This window comes from Halichoerus grypus, chromosome 2, assembly GCF_964656455.1.
Source record: "Halichoerus grypus chromosome 2, mHalGry1.hap1.1, whole genome shotgun sequence".
Taxonomy (NCBI): domain Eukaryota; kingdom Metazoa; phylum Chordata; class Mammalia; order Carnivora; family Phocidae; genus Halichoerus; species Halichoerus grypus.
In genome coordinates, this window is record NC_135713.1 from 172,088,388 (window position 1) to 172,107,755 (window position 19,368).

A 19,368-nucleotide genomic window follows, 5' to 3' on the forward strand; every position below is an offset into this window, starting at 1 on the left:
TCATTTCTCTACTTTGCCTTTTTATTATTCCTCCCCTGGTGTCCTCCTCTCCCCCCCCAGCCAGGGCTACGGCTCTCAGATGGACGGCCACAGTGCCGCTAACAGATGGGGGGTTATTTCATACACTAGGGCACCAGGTTGCGGTACAGCTGTCAGGAAGAGAAGGGGAATTATATTGCATCTTGGAGCCACCGGCAATGAACTTCTGCATAAAAGACTAGATTTGCCATGTATTATTTACGCCAGCATCAATTTTCCCAGCTGGCTGTATTTACTGTGCAAATTCTTTCCTGTTTATGGGCAAGGCCATGGTTCAGCACCTCTGGCTGTGAGGCACCTCTATACTGTGGAGGGACCCTACAGGGCACCATGCATAATAAACAAGTAGCTGGATTCACTGTGGCCACATCCTCCCTTCCTGTTAAATTATATCCCTGGGACTGCAGCAAGTTCACAGTCTCACCTAGTCATGGTGATGCATGCAGGTGCGTGAAACCAAATCAGCAAGAGGAAAAAAAAAGGAAGAACTGTTCTTTGGAACCTCACTAGGGGAAACTGAAAAACATCCTTCTGGGGGGAAATCAGGTGGCTCTGGGGCTCAAGGAATTTCCTGTTTATATTTTTAAGAGCATGACATGGATAAAGAAGGGCTTTGCATTTATAAGGTTGCTTCCACCCAGTAACTCAAAGACAAAGCTAGGGGAAAGGGAGCTCCATCTTACAGATGGAAAAACAGAGGCAAAATAAAAAAGAGAGAGAGAAGCAGAGGCTTCTGAGCTCCGTCACTGTGTGAGGATGGAGCGTGGGTAAGATGGTGACACACAGGGTTCTGTCCGGTCACTAGCAGGCCTCTTCAGAGAGGCCGGAGGCCAGGGTGAACTCTGCTCGCAAGGAAACATATATGATAGAAACAAGGAAGAAAACTTGGCACGAGCATGAGTTTCTGGGTCCTTCCACCACCGAATCCTCTTTCGCCTGTAGCTCTGTTTCCACAGAAAGAGAAGCTGAGGAAAGAGATGTCTCTTGTGCCCAGCCCAAGAGCTTCTACTGCAGTCCCAAGTACCGGGTAGCAGTGACCAGCAGCTGCTAGTGTGCAGAGAGGTGGGGCACTTGACGCCCCCGCTTCCCAATCAACAGCACAGTCATATCTGATCTCCCTGGGACGCTGGGCTCTGCTCTGGAGGCGCCCAGGTCCCGATGTCTACCATCTCCTGGAAACCTGTTGGCTGGAAGAAGACAGGAGGGAAGGGTAAGTTTTTGAGTTAAGCAACTCAAGCAGGCAGCCTCTTTGGTTGCGGGTCTCAGCGTCCAAGAATTCCCCTATGAGACATCTGGGCACACAAACACCCTCAAGGGCCCAGATCCCTGGCTTTCCCCTGTGGCCGGCTCACCAGACGGGGAGATTTGGTCAGATATGCCCTGCGCCGACTGCCCGACGCTCCTGCTCCTTCGTCAATGTCCAGGAGAATCCGGGTGCTGGGTACAAAGCTCCAGGAGCGTCCGAGGGCAGGTTTGAGCTCCCCACTGTCTCTGTCTCGGGTCATGTGGTTGGTCACCTGAGGCAGAAAGAAGCAAAGACTTCCAGATTGATAATACTGGCGTAGAGGATATCTGTTCCTCCTGCTTCATTCTGCAAGTGGGAAAAGTGAGGCCCAACACAGAGAAAGGACTTCCCCAAGGCTCCCTGAGTTGACAGCTGGTCTGGAACTAGAACCCCAGGTCCTCACTTGTGCTCAACTCTTTCCACGAAATCACCATGCCTCAGGCTTGACTCCAGCAGAAGATCATAGCGCATAGGTCTGGGAATAAGCATCTCTGTCTGCACTTTGCTGGAGGGAAGATAGTGGTGGGCCTGCGCCTCCTATACCCCCAACCCAGCAGACAGGCATTCTGAGACCATACCACCCAGCCCTCTGTGGCAGGGAGTACATCTGCGTGTAGAGGGTCGTGGGAGCTTCGAAAGGGAGGTCGTAATCTGGTCAGTCAGTTCTCCGGTGCCCAGGATAGTCATAGGTAGGCAACCTGAGCCTCACAGCATCCCTTGATGAGAGTCTCCCCACCGGCCCCCCAACCAGGGGCAGGGGGCTGCAGCTTGTTCATCACTGAGTCCCCACTGCCTAAGCCAGGGCCACAAGCAGGTGATCATGTACAGCCTGAAGTCAGGAGAGGGAGGCCCTGGGACTCAATTTAAGAACACTGCTGGTGGGTGTACGAATTAGTATAACCTTCCTGGAAATTTGGTGGTATCATATCTACACATTTAAAAATGTATGTATTCCTGGGGCTCCTGGGTGGCTCAGTTGGTTAAGCGTCTGACTTCGGCTCAGGTCATGATCTCAGTGTCCTGGGATCGAGTCCTGCATCAGGCTCCCTGCTCAGTGGGGAGTCTGCTTCTCTCTCTCCCTCTGCCTGCCCCCCACCCCCCGGCTCGCTCTCTCTCTCTCTGGTTCTCTTTTTCTCTCTCATATAAATAAATAAAATCTTTAAAAATAAATAAATTAAATAAATTTAAAAAAATGTGTATCCCTGACTCTGTAATTATGAAATGTGCAAAGAAATTTAGGTTATCAGGGTGTTCACTGGAGTTTTACTTAAAGATTTATATATTTATTTTAGAGAGAGAGAGAGCAAGCACGTGAGCAGGGGGGGAGGGGTAGAGAGGAAGAATCTCAAGCAGATTCCCTGCTGAGCACGGAGCCCAATGTGGGGTTCGATCTCACAACCCTAAGATCATGACCTGAGCCAAAATCAAGAATCCAACGCTTAACCGACTGGGCCAACAGGCGCCCCAGAGTTTTACTTAAAATAGAGGAAAACCAGGGGCGCCAGGGTGGCCCAGTCGGTTAAGTGTCTGCCTTCGGCTCAGGTCATGATCCCAGGGTCCTGGGATCGAGCCCCATGTCGGGCTCCCAGCTCAGTGGGGAGCCTGCTTCTCCCTCTCCCTCTGCTGCTCCCCCCGCTTGTGCTCTCTCTCTCTTGCTGTGTCAAATAAATAAATAAAATCTTTAAAAAAAAAATTACAGAACACGTACAAAAAAAATTAAAAAGAAAATAAAAGAGGAAAACCGGTAATGACCTACAAGCCCCAAATCAAGAAATAGATCATTATGGGATACCAGGGTTTGGCAAACTATTCCCGACAGGCCAAATGTGGCCCCAAAATTATTTCTGAAAGTCAAGTTTGGCTGGAACATAGCCATGCCCTCTGTTTAGGGACTCTCTGTGGTTGCTCTCACACAATCTAGGCGGAGCTGAGAAGCAGTGACAGAAACCATCTGGCCATAAAGCCTCAACCATTTACTCTCTGGCCCTTTACAGAAGTTTGCTGACCCCTGTACCACAGGTATTAAATAAAATATGTAACAGCTAAAAATGGCATTCTTAAAGCATCTATTTAAAGACATGGGAAATGGAATGAGATGAGTTGTTTTTTTTTTAAACACGGTTACAGTTTAGTTGGAAAACTGGTTAAAAATACACACATATATGCAGAGAAAAGAGATTCTATGGAGATATATAAAAATATGAATATGTTTTCTGTGGATGTGGAGATTTACTACAAATTTGAGTCCTATATTTAACTATTTTTTACCCTATGAGAAGCATGCAGGCTTTAAAAAAAGTCCTCCGAAAGCAGAAAAAGTTACTTCGAAAGCAAAAACATCCCTTTCTATGAAGCACCGGAAAAGGCAAAACTATAGGGACAGAAACCAGATCAGTTGTTGTCTGGGGCTTGGGGACCTTTTTGGGGTAACCGAAATATTCTAGATCTTGATTGTGCCTTGTAACAAGAGCGGATACATTAGTAACTGTTAGCCAAACTTCAAATGAGGAGAAAGTTACTGTGTGTAATTATTCCTCAATAAACCTGTCTTGAAGTAAAAAGAAAACCAAGACTGTCCCTGACCCCTTGGCTATTTATGTCCGATCCCATCACAGTCCAGGGCTCTAGATGGCCCAGGGAAGTTGGGCTAAGATCCTTTCCTAAAGGGCCACGTTGGGGGTTAAGTTGCCATTTAAGGAATGTAAACAGCTGGAACTAGAACTCGAAGTCAGGTCCTGCCTCGGCAAAGCCCAGGGAGCAGAGATAAGACCAGCAGGCTGGTGAAGCCCACGTCCTCACCACCACCGCCATGCCAAGGTCCCGGGCCAGGGTCTTCAGCTCTCGGGCCAGCTGCATCATCAAGGCCAAGCCTGGAGGAGGAGAAGCACAGGGTGAGGGCAGCAGGGCACCTGGGACTGGGCTGACCGGGGAATGCATTCCAGAGCTGGGAGGCAAGATCACATCCCGGACCTGGGCTCTGCGGCACCTCTTACCTTCCCTCTGCTGACCTCCCAGAAGTGGAGAGACCACCGCAGTGACCGAGTCCACAACCACCACCTTCACCGTCGCCAAGGCACTGCTCACCTGGGGAGAAGCAGAGGCCATAAACCAGTTGGCCTCTAGGGGGCGTCCAACATAGAGCAAGCTTGCTCCTCTATCAGAAACCGATAAGGGGGCGCCCGAGTGGCTCAGTCAGTTAAGCATCTGCCTTCGGCTCAGGTCAGGATCCCAGGGGCCGGATATCGACGGGCTCTCTGCTCAGCAGGGAGCCTGCTTCTCCCTCTCCCTCTGCCTGTGCTCTGTCTACTTGTGCTGTCAAAATGAATAAGTTAAAAAAAAAAAAAAAATCTTTAAAAAAAAAACTGATAAGAAGTAAGTTCTCCAGGGGCGCCTGGGTGGCTCAGTCGTTAAGCAGCTGCCTTCGGCTCAGGTCATGATCCCAGCATCCTGGGATCGAGCCCCGCATCGGGCTCCCTGCTCGGCGGGAAGCCTGCTTCTCCCTCTCCCACTCCCCCTGCTTGTGTTCCCTCTCTCCCTGTCTCTCTCTCTGTTGAAAAATAAATAAAATCTTTAAAAAAAATAAAAAAGAAATAAAAAGAAATAAGTTCTCCAACCCCAAATACAGCTGTGCAGGCATCATGGAATTTCAGTAAGGTCTTTTTTCCCCATCTCCATTTGTAGGTATAATCAATTTTACTGAAGACTTGGGTGGATAGAGGGGGTTTAAATCACAGGACATCACAGATACACCAAAATAATTAAATTTGAGAAATCCCTGTTCCAAGTTCTGTGGCCCCAGTCACGAATTTTCTTTCTTTTCTTTGTTTAACTTATTTATAAAGTAATCTCTACACCCAACTTGGGGTTTGAACTCACAACCTCGAGATCAAGAGTCACATGCTACACCCACAGAGCCAGCCAGGCCCCCAGTCCTGAATTTTTTTTAGGATTTTTTTCCCTAAAGATTATTTATGTATGTATGTATGTATGTATGTATGTATGTGTGAGAGAGAGAGAGAGCGCGTGCACATGCGTAGGGGAAGGAGAAAAAGAGAGGGAGAAGGGCAAGCAGACTATCCCAGGCCCTATCCCAGGACCCTGAGATCACAACCTGAGCCGCAATCAAGAGTTAGGTGTTCAATTGACTGAGCCACCCAGGTGCCCCGAGACTTTTTTTAAAGTAGGCTCCACACCTAGAGTGGAGCCCAACACGGGCTTGAACTCAGGACCCTGAGATCAAGACCTGAACTGAGATCAAGAGTGGGATGCTTGGGGTGCTTGTGTAGCTCAGCTGGTTAAGCAGCCGGCTCTTGATTTCAGCTCAGGTCATGATCTCGGGGTCCTGGGATCTAGCCCCACATTGGATTCCCCACTCAGCAGAGATGCTCCAGGATTCTCTCTCTCCCCCCTCCTTCTGCACCTCCCCCCACTCATTCGCTCACACACACTCTCTCCCTCAAATAAATAAATCTTCAAAAAAAAAAAAAAAAAAGGAGTGGGATGCTTAACTGACTGAGCCACCCAGGCACCCCCAGTCCTGAATTTTCTTAGCGGCCATCTTTCTTATGGCCAGCCTTCCCCACCACCATCTTGCCAGGCTCTTCTCCCTCTTCTGCTTACTTCCCAAATTCCTAACTCCCTGTGCTGAAGGGGTTAGCCTTCTCTTTACTTCAGTCTCCTTCTAGATCATGCCTCTAGGGCCTCATCTTCCGCATCTAAAGCAGTTCCAAATACAGACTATATAGACAGCCATGTTAAAACCATCATCTTTTGTCTCCACACATGCATTAGCACCGTCCTAGTTTCTTGGACCTAACCTCCCTTACTATGTCCAAGTCATTTGCTGATTCTGTTTCCACAACGTTCTTTCTCACTTCATGCGAGCCAAATCTTGGATTTTCAGCATAATCTGGTCTGTCTTTTAAAAGCATGTCTTCCTTCATTGTCCAGTTACTGACTCTCATGTCATCCACTCATCTAAGACAGGATGGCAGAAAAGAAGAGAAGCTAAAACTGAAACCAGCTTAGCTCTTCCTCACTCTGGGAGAGCAGGTTAAAATCTCTGGCTAAAATGCAGACAGCCAGCCTTTCACTGCTGGTAACTAGGGAGCCATCAGGTCATCCGTGGCAGACAGACCCGAAAGTGGCCCCTTGACCTCCACCTCCAGGTATTCAAGCCTTGTGTAATCCCTTCCCCCAACCGTGGGCGAGTCCTGTGGCTGGCTTCTGACTAATACAGTGTCAAAGGTGCTGGAATGTCACTCTCTTGATGAAGCTATGCTATATGGCAGAGGTGATGGGACGTCACTCCCAAGATTACATTATGTTACATGAAACTGCATGTTGCATTTTGCTTTTTTTTTTTTAATTTAACTTATCTGAGAGAGAAAGAGTGAGAGCACAAGTGAGGGGAGGAGCAGAGGGAAAGAGAGAGAGGGAGAAGCAGACTCTCCACCGAGCACAGAGCCCAATGAGGGGCTTAATCCCAGGACCCTGAGATCGTGATCTGAGCCGAAGTCAGAGGCTTAACCGACTGGGCCAGCCAGGCGCCCCTTGCTCTCATCCTTGTGCTGTTTTGATGAAGCAAGTGGTCGTGCTGTGAACTGCCTATGGAAAGGGCCACAGGGCAGAGAACAGTGGGAGCATGGACAACTGCCAGCAAGACACTGAGCCCACTAGGAAATGAGTTCTGGTGACAACCTGAGTGAACATGTATGCAGATTCTTCCCCAGTTGAGCCTTCAGATAAGAACACAGTCCAGCTGCCATCTTGATTACAGACTACTGAGATCCTAACAGAAGCCCCAGCTAAGCCATGCCAGACTCCTGACCCACGGAAACTGTGAGGTAGTAAACGTGTTGTTTTAAGTCATTACGTTTGTGGTAACTTGTTATGCCATAATAGAATATATACTATCATAATGGTCTTCCAGTAAAAAAACACGTCATTTGACCTGGGAGTTGAGAGATTTAGTTCTTATCCTAATTATGTAGTGACTTTGAGCAACTTACTGAACTTCTCTGGTCCTCACTCTCCTCATCTCTAGAAATGAGAGGGCTGGATTAGATCGGGGCTACTTGACTTCATGTCTCAACACACATGGGTCATAACCAGCTACAGCTCCTATGGCAAGTATCTGTTCAACTATTAAGTGTTCTAAAGTTTGTAGAAATCATTTACTTTACATACAATCTTGGGTATGCCCATAGGAACATGTTATGCTTTGGGGTCTGAGGAAGTTTAACGAGAGTTGAGCTATTCTAAGATGTCTTTCTAAATCTAATAGCCTGTAAATCAGTGCACCAAATCCTGTCTAAGCACCCAGCAGGTAAAATGGGGTACCAACCCAAATGCCGCTCTAAACCCCTCTTCCTTGTTAACAGGATTCTGGATGTGTTCAGGTAGTGGGCAGAAATCTGACATCATGGAAGGTGGGCCCAACCCCTAGTCTAAGATACACATAAAACTCCATTTTGGCCAACTAGATGTAAGGCGAAGCCTACTAGTGGGTTTTGGAGAAAGATTTTTCTTTCCTGATTAAAGGGAAGAAATGCAGAAAAGGGGCCATCTATTACTGCCCTGAATACGGGTTTTGATGTGCGAGCATGTGATGCTTAGAGCTATAGCAGCCACTTTGCAATCATGAGGGGGAAGAGCAAGAGAATCAGACACACCAACTAGAGCCCTGATACCATGGACCTGCCAACCTCCAGACTCATGAGAGATAATTAAATGCCCTCAAGGTTCAAGTGCCTGTCACACAGACTCTATTACTTGCAGCTGAAAGTAATCCTCGATGATCCAGGAGGGATGAACGCAGAAATGAATACGACATGATCCTTGCTCTCAAGGGTCTTACTGTTTAGTGGGGAAGATGGGCAGGTAAGCAATAAGGAACTCAGGAAGGAATTAAGCACACAGGAATCCCATCCCATCCTGTGGCAGGCACAGCTGGAGTCACCAGATGGCACATCTGCATTTCCAAACAGTCTGTGCTAGGACACCTGCCCACAGGTAGACAGCCCCGGCAAGCTGGGTGAAGCAGGGAGGGGCAGAACAACAGGCTCACCTGCTGGGACATAGCACCCCGGAAGTCCTGTAGCACATCCAACATCTGGAAGATGTCAAACGCACGTACCACCTGGATCCTCTGGAGAGCTCCTGCCTAAAGGGTTAGGAAAGGGAAGGAGGGGCTTTGGATAAGAGGGAGCAGGGGCTCAAGCAAGATAAAGAGGGATTTTAAAGCTGAGCAGAAAGAGACCCCTAGACATAAGGACTCTGGTCCAAGATGGCAAATGGGCTTTTTCTCCTGGGCCAGTTCTCACAGTGGTGGCTGCCTGGGTGCCAAGCTGCAAAGCCAAGTCACGGCTCAGCGGGAAAGTATGGCAGGTCTGATTAGGAACGTCTGCCATGGCAAGTAATGGGAAGGAAACACAGATGCTGCGTGCCTGCCAGCCCTGAGTTAGGGTGTACAAGGAGCTGGGTCACCTGGGAAATCAGTGGGGGTAGCATCCAAGCTGGGATAATATCATAACAGGAAGAATTGAAGAACACAGGAAGAATTAACAGAACAGCACGTTTCAAAGCCAGAAATGACTGTTCATCCAAATGGCCAAAATTCTTGCAATATAAGGGATAATGGGGTCTTTCTGTGTCAGAACCTCAAAGGAATTCAAGCCTCCTGCCCCTTACCTGCTCCTCCTCTTCTGGGGTTCTGGCCTGAAGGAGCTGGAGGATGCGGGAGGCTGTCAGTCCTCCGCTGGAATCAATGTATACAACATTCTGCTGTAGGTCATAGGCCACATTTGCAGCCACACAAAGACATACCTGAGGAGATAAGGCATTGAGAGAACTTGAGCTCCCAAAGAGGGCCCAGAATGGGAGCCCCCACCAAATCCTGTCCAGATCCCAGTGACACGAATGGGCCATATTGAAGCCCCACTTCTCACCACCCATCTCCCTGAATCACAAGTACATTGGCAGAAGCTCCCCCAGAGATCCAGAGCTATGCACCCACCTTCCCACTTCCTTCCCACCCACCACCTGCCTCGTCCTCCTGGCTGCCGGCCGCCCATGTACCTGGGTTTTGCCACTACCTGGGCCTCCTACAATCTCAGTCACTTCTCCAGTGTAGAGACCAGCATCAAGCAGTTTGTCCAAGCTGATGAAAGAAGAGGAAGGAAGAGAATCAACCCAGCAGACTGGTGGGAACAGAGGGGAGTAGGAACTAAGAAGAAAAGCAAGACATTCCTTCCCAGCACTGCTTCTGTCCAGAGATGGTCTGAACATCTCTAGGGAAAGAGGGCACGGCTACAAGCTCCTCCTTGGGCCCCTCATCTGTTCACTGCCAGCCTGAAGATCCTCTGCTCTCCACAGGTCTCTGCACCCCAGCAAAGAGTCCTCCTTCCATCCTCAACCTTTATCCCTTATGGGTTTCCTTGGTAGCATTTCCCATAATTTGTCATTATTTATTTATTAAGATTTTTATTTATTTGAGAGAGATAGTGAGAGAGAGCAAGAGTGGGGGGGCGGGGAGAGGGAGAAGCAGGCTTCCCAATGAGCAGGGAGCCCAATATGTGGGGCTCGATCCCAGGACCCAGGGATCATGACCCGAGCCAAAGGCAGACACTTAACTTAGTGAGCCACCCAGGCACCCCCATCATTTTTTAAACTTTGAAATAATTATAGATTCATAGGAAATTGCAAAAAAAAAAAAAAAAAAAAAAGATTATACAGGACGGTCCCGTGTACCCTTCCCCTCACTTCCCCTAATGGTGGCCTCTCGTACTGTACGACATTGCAACCCAACCGCGGTGCAGTCTACAGAGCTCATCCAGATTTCCCTGGCGTTCCGTGTGTGTGTACAGTTCTATGCAAACTTATCACCCGTGTAGGTTTATGCAACCACCAAAAGCAAGATACAGAATATTTCCATCACTGTAAGTCTCCCTTGCGTCACCCTGTTATAGCCACACCCCTCCATCCCACCCTGAATCCCTGGCAACCACCAACTGTTCTCCATCTCTGTTATGATGTTATTTCAAAAATATTACATACAAGGAATCACACTGTATGTAGCCGTTGTGGCTGGCTTCTTTTGCTCAGCATCATTCCCTTGAGATCTGTCCAAGTTGTTGTAGCTGTTGCTTTTTATTGCTGAGAAGTAGCCCATGGTATGGATGCACCAAGTTTGTTTAACCATTCACCCACTGAAGTCTGTTTCCAGGTTGGGGCAATTGTGAATCAAATGGCTATGATCATCTGTGTACAGGTTTTTGTGTAAACCTGTTTTTCTTTCTCTGGAATAAATGCCTAAGAATACAACTGCCAGGGGACGCCTGGCTGGCTCAGTCAGTGGAGCATGGGACTCTATCTCAGGGTTGGAAGTTCGAGCCCCACGCTGGGTGTAGAGATTACTTAAAAATATTAGGGACACCTGGGTGGCTCAGTCGTTAAGTGTCTGCCTTCGGCTCAGGTCACGATCCCAGGGTCCTGGGACCGAGCCCCACATGCATGGAGCCCTGAATCAGGCTCCCTCCCACTTCTCCCTCTCCCACTCCCCCTGCTTGTGTTCCCTCTCTCACTTTGTCTTTCTGTCAAATAAATAAAATCTTTTCAAAAAATAAATTATTTAAATTAAATTAAAAAAATAAAATATTAAAGGGGTGCCTGGGTGGCTCAGTCAGTTAAGTGTCCAACTCTTGATTTTGGCTCAGGTCATGATCTCAGGGTTGTGAGATTGAGCCCGGCATGGGGCTCCGTGCTGGGTATGGAGCCTACTTAAGATTCTCTCTCCCTCTGCCCCTCTACCCCATCTCTTAAAAAAAAAAAAAGAACACAACTGTTGTATGGTAAGCACATGTCAATTTTTGTTTCTTTTTTAAAATTTAAATTCAATTAACATATAATGTAATATTTGTCTCAGGGATACAGGTCTGTGATTCATCAGTTGCATATAACACCCAGTGCTCATTACAACATATATTCTCCCCAATGTCCATCACCCAGCCACCCCATCCCCCACCCCCTCCCCTCCGGCAACCCTCAGTTTGTTTCCTATGATTAAGAGTCTCTTATGGTTTGTCTCCCTCTCTGGTTTCATCTTGTTTCATTTTTTCCTCTCTTCCCCTATAATCCTCTGCCTTGTTTCTTAAATTCCTCATATCAGTGAGATCATATGATAATTGTCTTTCTCTGATTGATTTATTTCGCTTAGCATCATACCCTCTAGTTCCATCCACGTCATTGCAAATGGCAAGATTCCATTTTTTTTTTTTTTTGATGGCTGCAGCACATGTTAATTTTATAAGAAACAATAAACTACTTTCCCAAGTGGCTATGCCATGTTACTATCCCACTAGCAATGTATGAGTAATCCAGTTTCTCCACATCCTTACCAGCATTTGGTCTTGTCACCATTTTTTGGTATGGCCATTCTGGTAGGTATGTGGTAATACATCTCATTGTGGGTTTTTTTTTTTTTTTTTTAAGATTTTATTTAAAGGGGAGGGAGAGGGACAAACAGACATGGGGCTCGATCCCACAACCCTGAGATCATGACCTGAGCTGAAATCAAGAGGCAGAAGCTCAACAGACTGAGCCACCCAGGTGCCCCTCATTGTGGTTTTAATTTGCATTTCCCTAAGAACTAATGATGTTTGACATTTTTTCGTGTGATTATTTGACATCTGTATGTTCTCCTTGGTAAAATATCTGTTCATGTCTGTTCTCCATTTACTAACTGGATTGTTTCACTGTTGGGAGTTTTAAGAATTTTTTTTGGGGGGGGTGCCTGGGTGGCTCAGTCGTTAAGCATCTGCCTTCGGCTCAGGTCATGATCCCAGGGTCCTGGGATCAAGCCCCGCATCGGGCTCCCCGCTCAGCGGGAAGCCTGCTTCTCCCTCTCCCACTCCCCCTGTGTTCCCTCTCTCGCTGTGTCTCTGTCAAATAAATAAATAAAATCTTTAAAAAAAAAAAAAGAATTTTTTTTTTAAAGATTTTATTTATTTATTTCAGAGAGACAGCATGAGTGGGGGGAGGAGCAGAGAGAGAGGAACAAGCCAACTCCCCTCTGAGCAGGGAGCCTGACGCAGGGCTCGATCCCGGAACCCTGAGATCACGACCGGAGCCGAAGTCAGAAGCTTCACTGACTGAGCCATCCAAGCACCTCTTAAGAATTCTTTATATATTCTAGATGCAAGTCCTTTGTTGAATATGAGGCTTGCAAATATTTTCCCCACTCTACAGCTTGTCTTTTTCTCTTCTGCAGAGCAAAAGTTTTAATTCTGAATTCATTTTTTATTTTATTTTTTTGATTAAAAATTTTATCTTTCTTTTATTGATCACACTTTTGGTGTCAAGTCTAAGAACCCTTTGCCTAGCCCTAGTTCTCAAAGATTTTCTCCTCCGTTTTGTTCTAAAAGCTTGACAGTGTTAGGGTGCCTGCCTGGATCAGCTGGAAGAGCATGGAAGTCGATCTCAAGGTTGTGAGTTTGAGCCCCACATTAGGCGTAGAGATTACTTAAAATCTTAAAAAATAATCCAGGGGCGCCTGGGTGGCTCAGTTGGTTGGGTGTCTGCCTTCGGCTAGGGTCATGATCCCAGGGTCCTGGGATCGAGCCCCGCATCGGGCTCCCTGCTTGGCGGGAAGCCTGCTTCTCCCTCTCCCACTCCCCCTGCTTGTGTTCCCTCTCTCCCTGTCTCTGTCAAATAAATAAATAAAATCTTAAAAAAAAAAGTTTTAGCAATTCAAAGTCATTGGCTTTTCCATGTAATTATTAGAATAAGCTTTATTTTTACAAAAAAAAAAATATGCTGGGACTTTGGTAGGAACTGAATTAAGTTTATAGGGCAATTGGGGGAGAATTGACATCTTTACTATGCTGAGTCTCCCAATCCATGAATACAGTGTGTCTCTCCATTTATTTGGGTCCTCTTGATTTCTATCATCAGCAAATTTTAATTTTCAGCATACAACTCCTATACCTGCTCTGTTATTTGTAGACGTAAGTATTTCATTTTCTTTGGAGCAACTGTAAATGGTATTACGTCTTAATTTCCATTTCCACATGTTCATTTTGAGTATATAGAAACGCAATTGATTTTTATGTGCTAATCTTGTATCCTGCGGCCTTGCTGAATTCATTTAGTTCTGGGAGTTGGTGATTATTTCCTATGTGCTTGTTTTTGTCTCTCATCCCCATTTGGCCGAGAGCACCCAGGGGCAAGGACACTGGCACAGTGCTGGAAACAGAGGAGACACACAATAAATGTTGCCAGAGAAACAAGTGGTAGAACAGTAGTATTTAGTTACTATATTGTCAACACTCTGGCTGTGGAAGCCTTCAGGTAAACCCAAGATATAGCCAATTCCTGATCCATGTTCTGTCTTTGAACATGAAACAGGTCACTAACCACACTGCACTCCCTGCCCAACCTGTGGCCTGAACCACAGCCCATACCAATGACTCTGCGTCCTGACCTCACGCATCCCTTTTCCAGCTCTGCAAACACCTTCACGGGGCCCGGTATTCTGAAATGGTTCACAAAATGGTCTCTCCCATGACCCTTCTGTGTGTGCCAATCAGCACCTTAGGAAAAATAGGAAAAAACCCTATTGATTCCAATTCCAAGGACCCCATGATTATAAGCACAGGGCCCTGCCAGTCAAAACGCTCTGGTCACCACTCCAGCCCTGTGGCTTCTCCCATTGGGATCAGACAATAGCTCCATCACGGCAGTGGTTCTCCTGGTGTGGTCCCCAGACCAGCAGCAGCATCACTGGGAAGTGGTGTGAAATGCACACTCTCAGGCCCCAGCCTGCACCCGCTGCATCAGAAACTGGAGAATGGATCTGAGTTTCAACAAGGCCTCTAGGTGATCTGGATGCATGTTCACGTTTGAAAACCACTAGGCTAGACTAGTGATTCTCAATCCTGCCTGCATATTAAAATCACCAGAGGAGTTTTGAAAAAGAGGCCTGTATTAGCAGTTCCCAAACTTGTCTACACATTGGAGTCACCTGGGAACTTCAAACACTACTGATGCCTGTGTCCCATCCCCAGAGAATGTGATTTAATTGGTCTGCAGGAGGCGTGACTTTCGGGAATGTTTAAAGATTCCCCAAGTGATTCTTTTTTTTTTAAGATTTCATTTATTTATTGGGGGGGAGGGGCAGACTTCCCGCTGAGGAGGGAGCCTGACTCAGGACTCGATCCCAGGACCTCAGGATCATGACCTGAGCTGAAGGCAGACACTTAACTGACTGAGTCACCCAGGCGCCCCTAAGATTTTATTTTTAAGTAATCTCTACACCCAGCATGGGGCTTAAACTCACAGCCACAAGATCAAGAGTCACACACTCCACCAACTGAGCCAGGCAGACAGCCCTCCCCAAGTGATTCTACTGTGCGGACAAGTTTGGGACCCACCGGCCTAGAGCAATAAAGTCAGAATTTCTAAAGGTAGGACCCAGGCATAAATATTTCTTAACCTTCCAGATGATTCTAATGTGTAGCCTGGCCTAACCCACTGGTGTTGACGCTCCAGACCAGAATCGACCTCATTCTTGGCTGTGAGGACATTGTAGAAGGAATTCCCAAATCCGCCTCTCAACCGACTTCTCACCTGTGTTCCTATTTCACCTCTCCTACCGCCCAGAGGACCCTCCTCCCACTCACCTCTAACTCAGTGGAGAGAGACCTCCCCCCGCCTGCCTTGTGCAGCAAAACCACACCTGGGCCTTACCACCTGTTCTGAATACAACTGATTTCTGGGACTTACCCTCCACCTTTCCCTTGGAATTAGCTTTTTTTTTTTTTTCCAGCCATTCATTCCAACATGGCCTACATACCTCACATTTCCTGAAGGCCTTACTCTAAAATGAGAGAGATACAGGAGTGCCTGGCTCAGTCGGTTAAGGGTCTGCCTTCGGCTCAGGTCATGATCCCAGGGTCCTGGATGGAGCCCCAGGTCGGGCTCCATGCTCAGCGGGGAGCCTGCTTCTCCCTCTGCCTGCCGCTCCCCCTGCTCGTGCTCTCTCTCTGTCAAATAAATAAATAAAATCTTTAAAAAAAAGAAATACGTTCAAAAAAGTAAATAAAATGAGGGAGATACGGAGATGAACGAGATATAGCTCCAGCCTTCAGGGAACCACTTATCTCCCCCAGTCGATACAACTTCTTGCAACGTACACTTCATGCTCTGGTGTCCTTGTAAAGACTCACAGTGCACATCAGGCTCTGAGATGGCCCACAGCTTTTAAGAAACGCATTGACAGGGCACCTGGGTGGCTCAGTCATTAAGCGTCTGCCTTCGGCTCAGGTCATGACCTCAGGGTCCTGGGATCGAGCCCCTCATCGGGCTCTCTGCTTGGCGGGAAGCCTGCTTCTCCCTCTCCCACTCCCCCTGCTTGTGTTCCCTCTCTCACTTTGTCTCTGTCAAATAAATAAAATCTTAAAAAAATAAAAATAAAAAAAATAAATAAAATCTTAAAAAAAAAAGGCGTTTACTTTGGGTGAACGAAGCATTTCCCAATTGTATGACTACATAACTCTCTACCTCCCTTTTAAAAGTTACATCCGTCCAGTGTCCACAGAACACTGTGAGCAGGACTAGAAACCTAGCGCCTGATCTGACTCTTCACGCCTACATCCCACCAAGAAGCAAGGCCTGTCATACCTCCTTTCAACACGTCTCCTGCTGTCACCTGCCCTGGATCGGACTCACGGACCCCACCACCGCTGTCTCTCTCGGCCTCTCTCCTGCAAGCCTCCCCAGTCCTGTCCACCCTGCACACCTCTGCCCTGTGCCGACAGCTCCCTTTCGCATTACGGTCTCCCACTGGGAGGGAGGCACCAGGGCTGGGGAGTCAGAGTGAGGAGCATGATGGATGTGACCCCAAGCTCCTGGTGTTCCTACTTACTAGCTGAGCGAACTTAAGCGAGCCACTTAAACTAAGCCCCAGTTTCCTTGTCTCTCCAATGGTTGAGTTTAACTGTAACGCGCTCATTGGTGGTGGTGGAGAAAAAATGAAATCATGTACTGCGAAGTGCAAGACTGGTGCCAGGCTCTCCGCAGGCACTCATAGAAGGCTTGCCTCCTCCACAGGGCTTTCTGGAACCACTCTGATCTCCCTTGCAACGACCCACTGAGGCCACAATCCTGTCCATTTATCACTGGACTGCTCCCTAAGCGCTTCCACTGCCTATGTTGGTTTCATAAGCAGCCAAAGCCCCAGGGCTGGTTCGGGTTAATCAGTCCCTCCTTCTGCTGCCTCCACACATGCTTCCACTTTTCTCCCACTGACTAGCTCTTCTATCTACCCACTAGGCCCCACGCTCATAAAGCGTAGGAGCCGTGCCAGACTCGTACACCCATCATCTGCACATACCTGGCACGTGGTAGGCATAGAGTGGGTGCTTGATGGCCAACAGCCGCAGACCCCCACCCAGGAGGAGCAAGCCCCATGCTGTGCGAACCTTGCCAAGAGAACGTGTCAGGGAAACAGCAATGGCCAAACCAATCCAGAGACCTTGCTGGTGGCAGAGTTCCTCATCAAATTCTGCACACACAGGACAGGAAAGAGGTCAGATTCCCTTGGCCAGAAACTGGCTGTTGTCTTCCAACTCTTTCCGAACAACACAGGGGAATGGCAGTCCTCCTCCACGGAAGCTCTCTTGGCCCCTCTTGCTGCAGAGTATGGGGAACACACCCGGTTCTGATCAAGTATCCCAGGGCTGCTCCCCCCACTCCTCACCCCTCCCTCCTCTTGGGCTAAACTCAAGTTTGGTTAGTAATCACTAACGCGCAGGGTCACTGAAGAGATTACGTAACTTAATGTCAGTGGCCGGGACCCAGGGGGCACTCGGTGTCAGTCCTGCCACGTTCTCTCGCCCTGTCCTGAGGTAGAGTGGGAAGCAGGGCCAGAGCGGAGTTGTTCTCATCTAATAATAATGAAATACTGACATCTCGTGTTATAGGATAGTGCTTCTCCACCAGAAGCAATTTTGCCCCCCTTGGGGTCATCTGGCAACACCTCTCCAGACATTTTTGATTGTCACAACATGGGGAGAATGGAGGTACAACTGGTATCTAGTGAACACAGGCCAGGAATGCTGCCAAAAACCCTATAACGCACAGGACAGAGCCCCCCCCCCCCCAAATAATTACAAATCCCAAAATGTTCAAAGTGTGAAGTCGAGAAACCCTGTTATAGGGTGAGAGAACTCAGAAGTCCTGACCATCTGTCCATGTTGCCCCCATCACTACTTGAAAAACCCCGTTCTCTCTAGATTCAGGCGTAAGAGGCCACCCTGGAGCCAGTCCTGTCCTCTAGCCTCTCACCGTCCTCCCCAAGCACACATACAAACCTTCCAATGCCAGTGGACAGGATGGCAGTGGAAGTCTTTAGTTCCTCGTACAGATCAGCACCATTGCAGGGGAAGGCTGAGAACTGGGCCAGGAGCACTCTTCTCAGGGCAACCAGGGCCTGCGGAAGGGGCAGGGGCAACTCAGGGTGGGGCCGGGCATGCTTCAACCCAAAGCAGCCCAGAGTACTCAGCAATATACGTCCAGAGCAGGGGGCATCCCAGGGTCTCATACGTTCCCCCCACCCTACTTATCAACCTCTGGGAACCCTCTGCTCCGTTGGCTCAGGGGTGAGCATTCAGACTCACCCAGGTTTGGAGCGTGGAGATGGGGCGGCTCACCTTGTAAGACAAGCCACATTTCTGGGCCACGTCCTCCAGGTCTGCGGAAGCCAGGTCCACCACTGAAAACAAAACCCACGTGGTTGATTAGTAGGGAGGGAGGCCCGGGCTTTCCACACTTGGCTTCCCCTCTACCTAAAGCGGGGTGACGGTTCTACCTCGGGGCAGGCAGTCTCAGGCGGCCCAGGTAAAAGCACAGAGCCGCAGGCCTGGCGGGTTCTGCCCTCCCCGCGGGGCTCGGCGGGCCCCACTCCCGCCTTCCCGAGCCTCTACAGAGCGCGGAAGGGACGGCCCCTCCGGGGTCCGCCGGTGCGGGGGGCGCCGAGTCCGCGCTGTGCCCAGCTGGGTGGCGCGCACGCGGTCACCTGTCTTGATCCCGCGGCTCCTCAGTTGCCCGACCGTGTCGTGGGTGAGGCCCGGGCACAGCCCGGCCCTGAGCACGCCCATGTTCCCCGGGAGCCGCGGGGGCGCCGGCCTCCGGACTGCTCATCTCGCGGGCATCCGCCGGGCTCTCCGCTCACGCCCGGCGGCACCCCTTTCCGGAAGGGACGCAGGCGGCGGCGCGGAGGGCGTGGCCCCCGCCGGGTCCCTGCGCCGCGGCCCAGCCGCTCGCGCCTCGCCGCGCTTCCGCCTTCCAGGCGCCAGGGACGGGCCTGCAGCGCCATCTGCTGGCCGCGCGGCGACAGGGAGGTTGGGGCGGAGCCGCGCGCGCGCGGGCCGGAGCCACGCCACGCCCCCGCGCCCTTTCGGGCGGGCGCCCCCAGCGCTCGGCTCCCGGCCCAGCACGGCCGGCACGCGGCGCCCGCACCCGCCTCCACCCGCCTCCCCGGGCGCGCGCGGAGACCGTGCTGCGCCCGCTTCTGTTCTAGACGCTGGGCGGCGGAGTTCGACCAGACGGAGCGTCCGTGAGCTCAGGCGCCTACCCGTTAGTGACGAGGATAGCGAAGAGGAATCAAAGATACCGGGTAATTACAGTTTGGATGGCAGGTGTTAAGAAGCAGCAGAGCGCAGAGAGGGCATCTGCGTCTCTATTTTTGAAGGAAAAAAAAACATTATTTTTTTGGATGAATAGCAACAACAAAAGCCCTGCTGATGTGGAACATAAAAAATATGATTTGGCATTTTTAGATGTCCCTTTGCTTTGCCTCGTCCTCTGGAAGACATAGCACAACTTTACAGGGATACCTCCTCACAATCCAGTGAGACCGGTGCTGGTTTTGTCCCCATTTCACAGAGGCGAAAACTGAGGATCGGCCAGGTGAAGTCACTTGCCAGAGGTTACACAACCTGTAGGTGCAGAGCCGGACAAATCCACATCTGAGTGCAAAGTCAGTG

The 19,368-nt window shown here is 49.3% G+C and overlaps 1 protein-coding gene across 4 annotated transcripts; it reads right to left on the reverse strand.

Annotated features, from left to right (window-relative positions):
- RAD51D (RAD51 paralog D) lies at nt 1-18,653 on the reverse strand. 4 transcript variants are annotated; one of them, XM_036078703.2, is made up of 10 exons: nt 18,399-18,647; nt 18,001-18,095; nt 17,695-17,813; nt 9,404-9,485; nt 9,017-9,151; nt 8,394-8,489; nt 4,318-4,408; nt 4,124-4,194; nt 1,392-1,556; nt 1-1,226 (listed from the first exon to the last, which is right to left on the reverse strand). In XM_036078703.2, the coding sequence occupies exons 1-10, from the start codon at nt 18,478-18,480 to the stop codon at nt 1,143-1,145; spliced, it is 1,020 nt and encodes a 339-aa protein (XP_035934596.1). In that variant the 5' UTR covers nt 18,481-18,647; the 3' UTR covers nt 1-1,142. The 4 variants fall into 4 exon arrangements, with proteins under 4 accessions (XP_035934596.1, XP_035934597.1, XP_035934599.1 ...); XM_036078704.2 differs by having other exon boundaries at nt 18,034-18,095; nt 18,399-18,641; XM_036078706.2 differs by lacking the exon at nt 8,394-8,489 and having other exon boundaries at nt 18,399-18,653.
- Between the last annotated feature and the right edge of the window lie 715 nt (nt 18,654-19,368).

What these genes read in the sequence shown, in the direction of transcription:
- RAD51D (XM_036078703.2), bottom strand. Translation starts at nt 18,480, where the DNA reads ATGGGCGTGCTCAGGGCCGGGCTGTGCCCGGGCCTCACCCACGACACG. An exon ending in GAGCCGCGGGATCAAGACAG is followed by an intron (nt 18,096 to 18,398) that starts GTGACCGCGTGC and finishes TTTTGTTTTCAG; the next exon opens with TGGTGGACCTGGCTTCCGCA. An exon ending in CAGGTAGTGGCAAAACCCAG is followed by an intron (nt 9,152 to 9,403) that starts GTACATGGGCGG and finishes TTATCTCCTCAG; the next exon opens with GTATGTCTTTGTGTGGCTGC.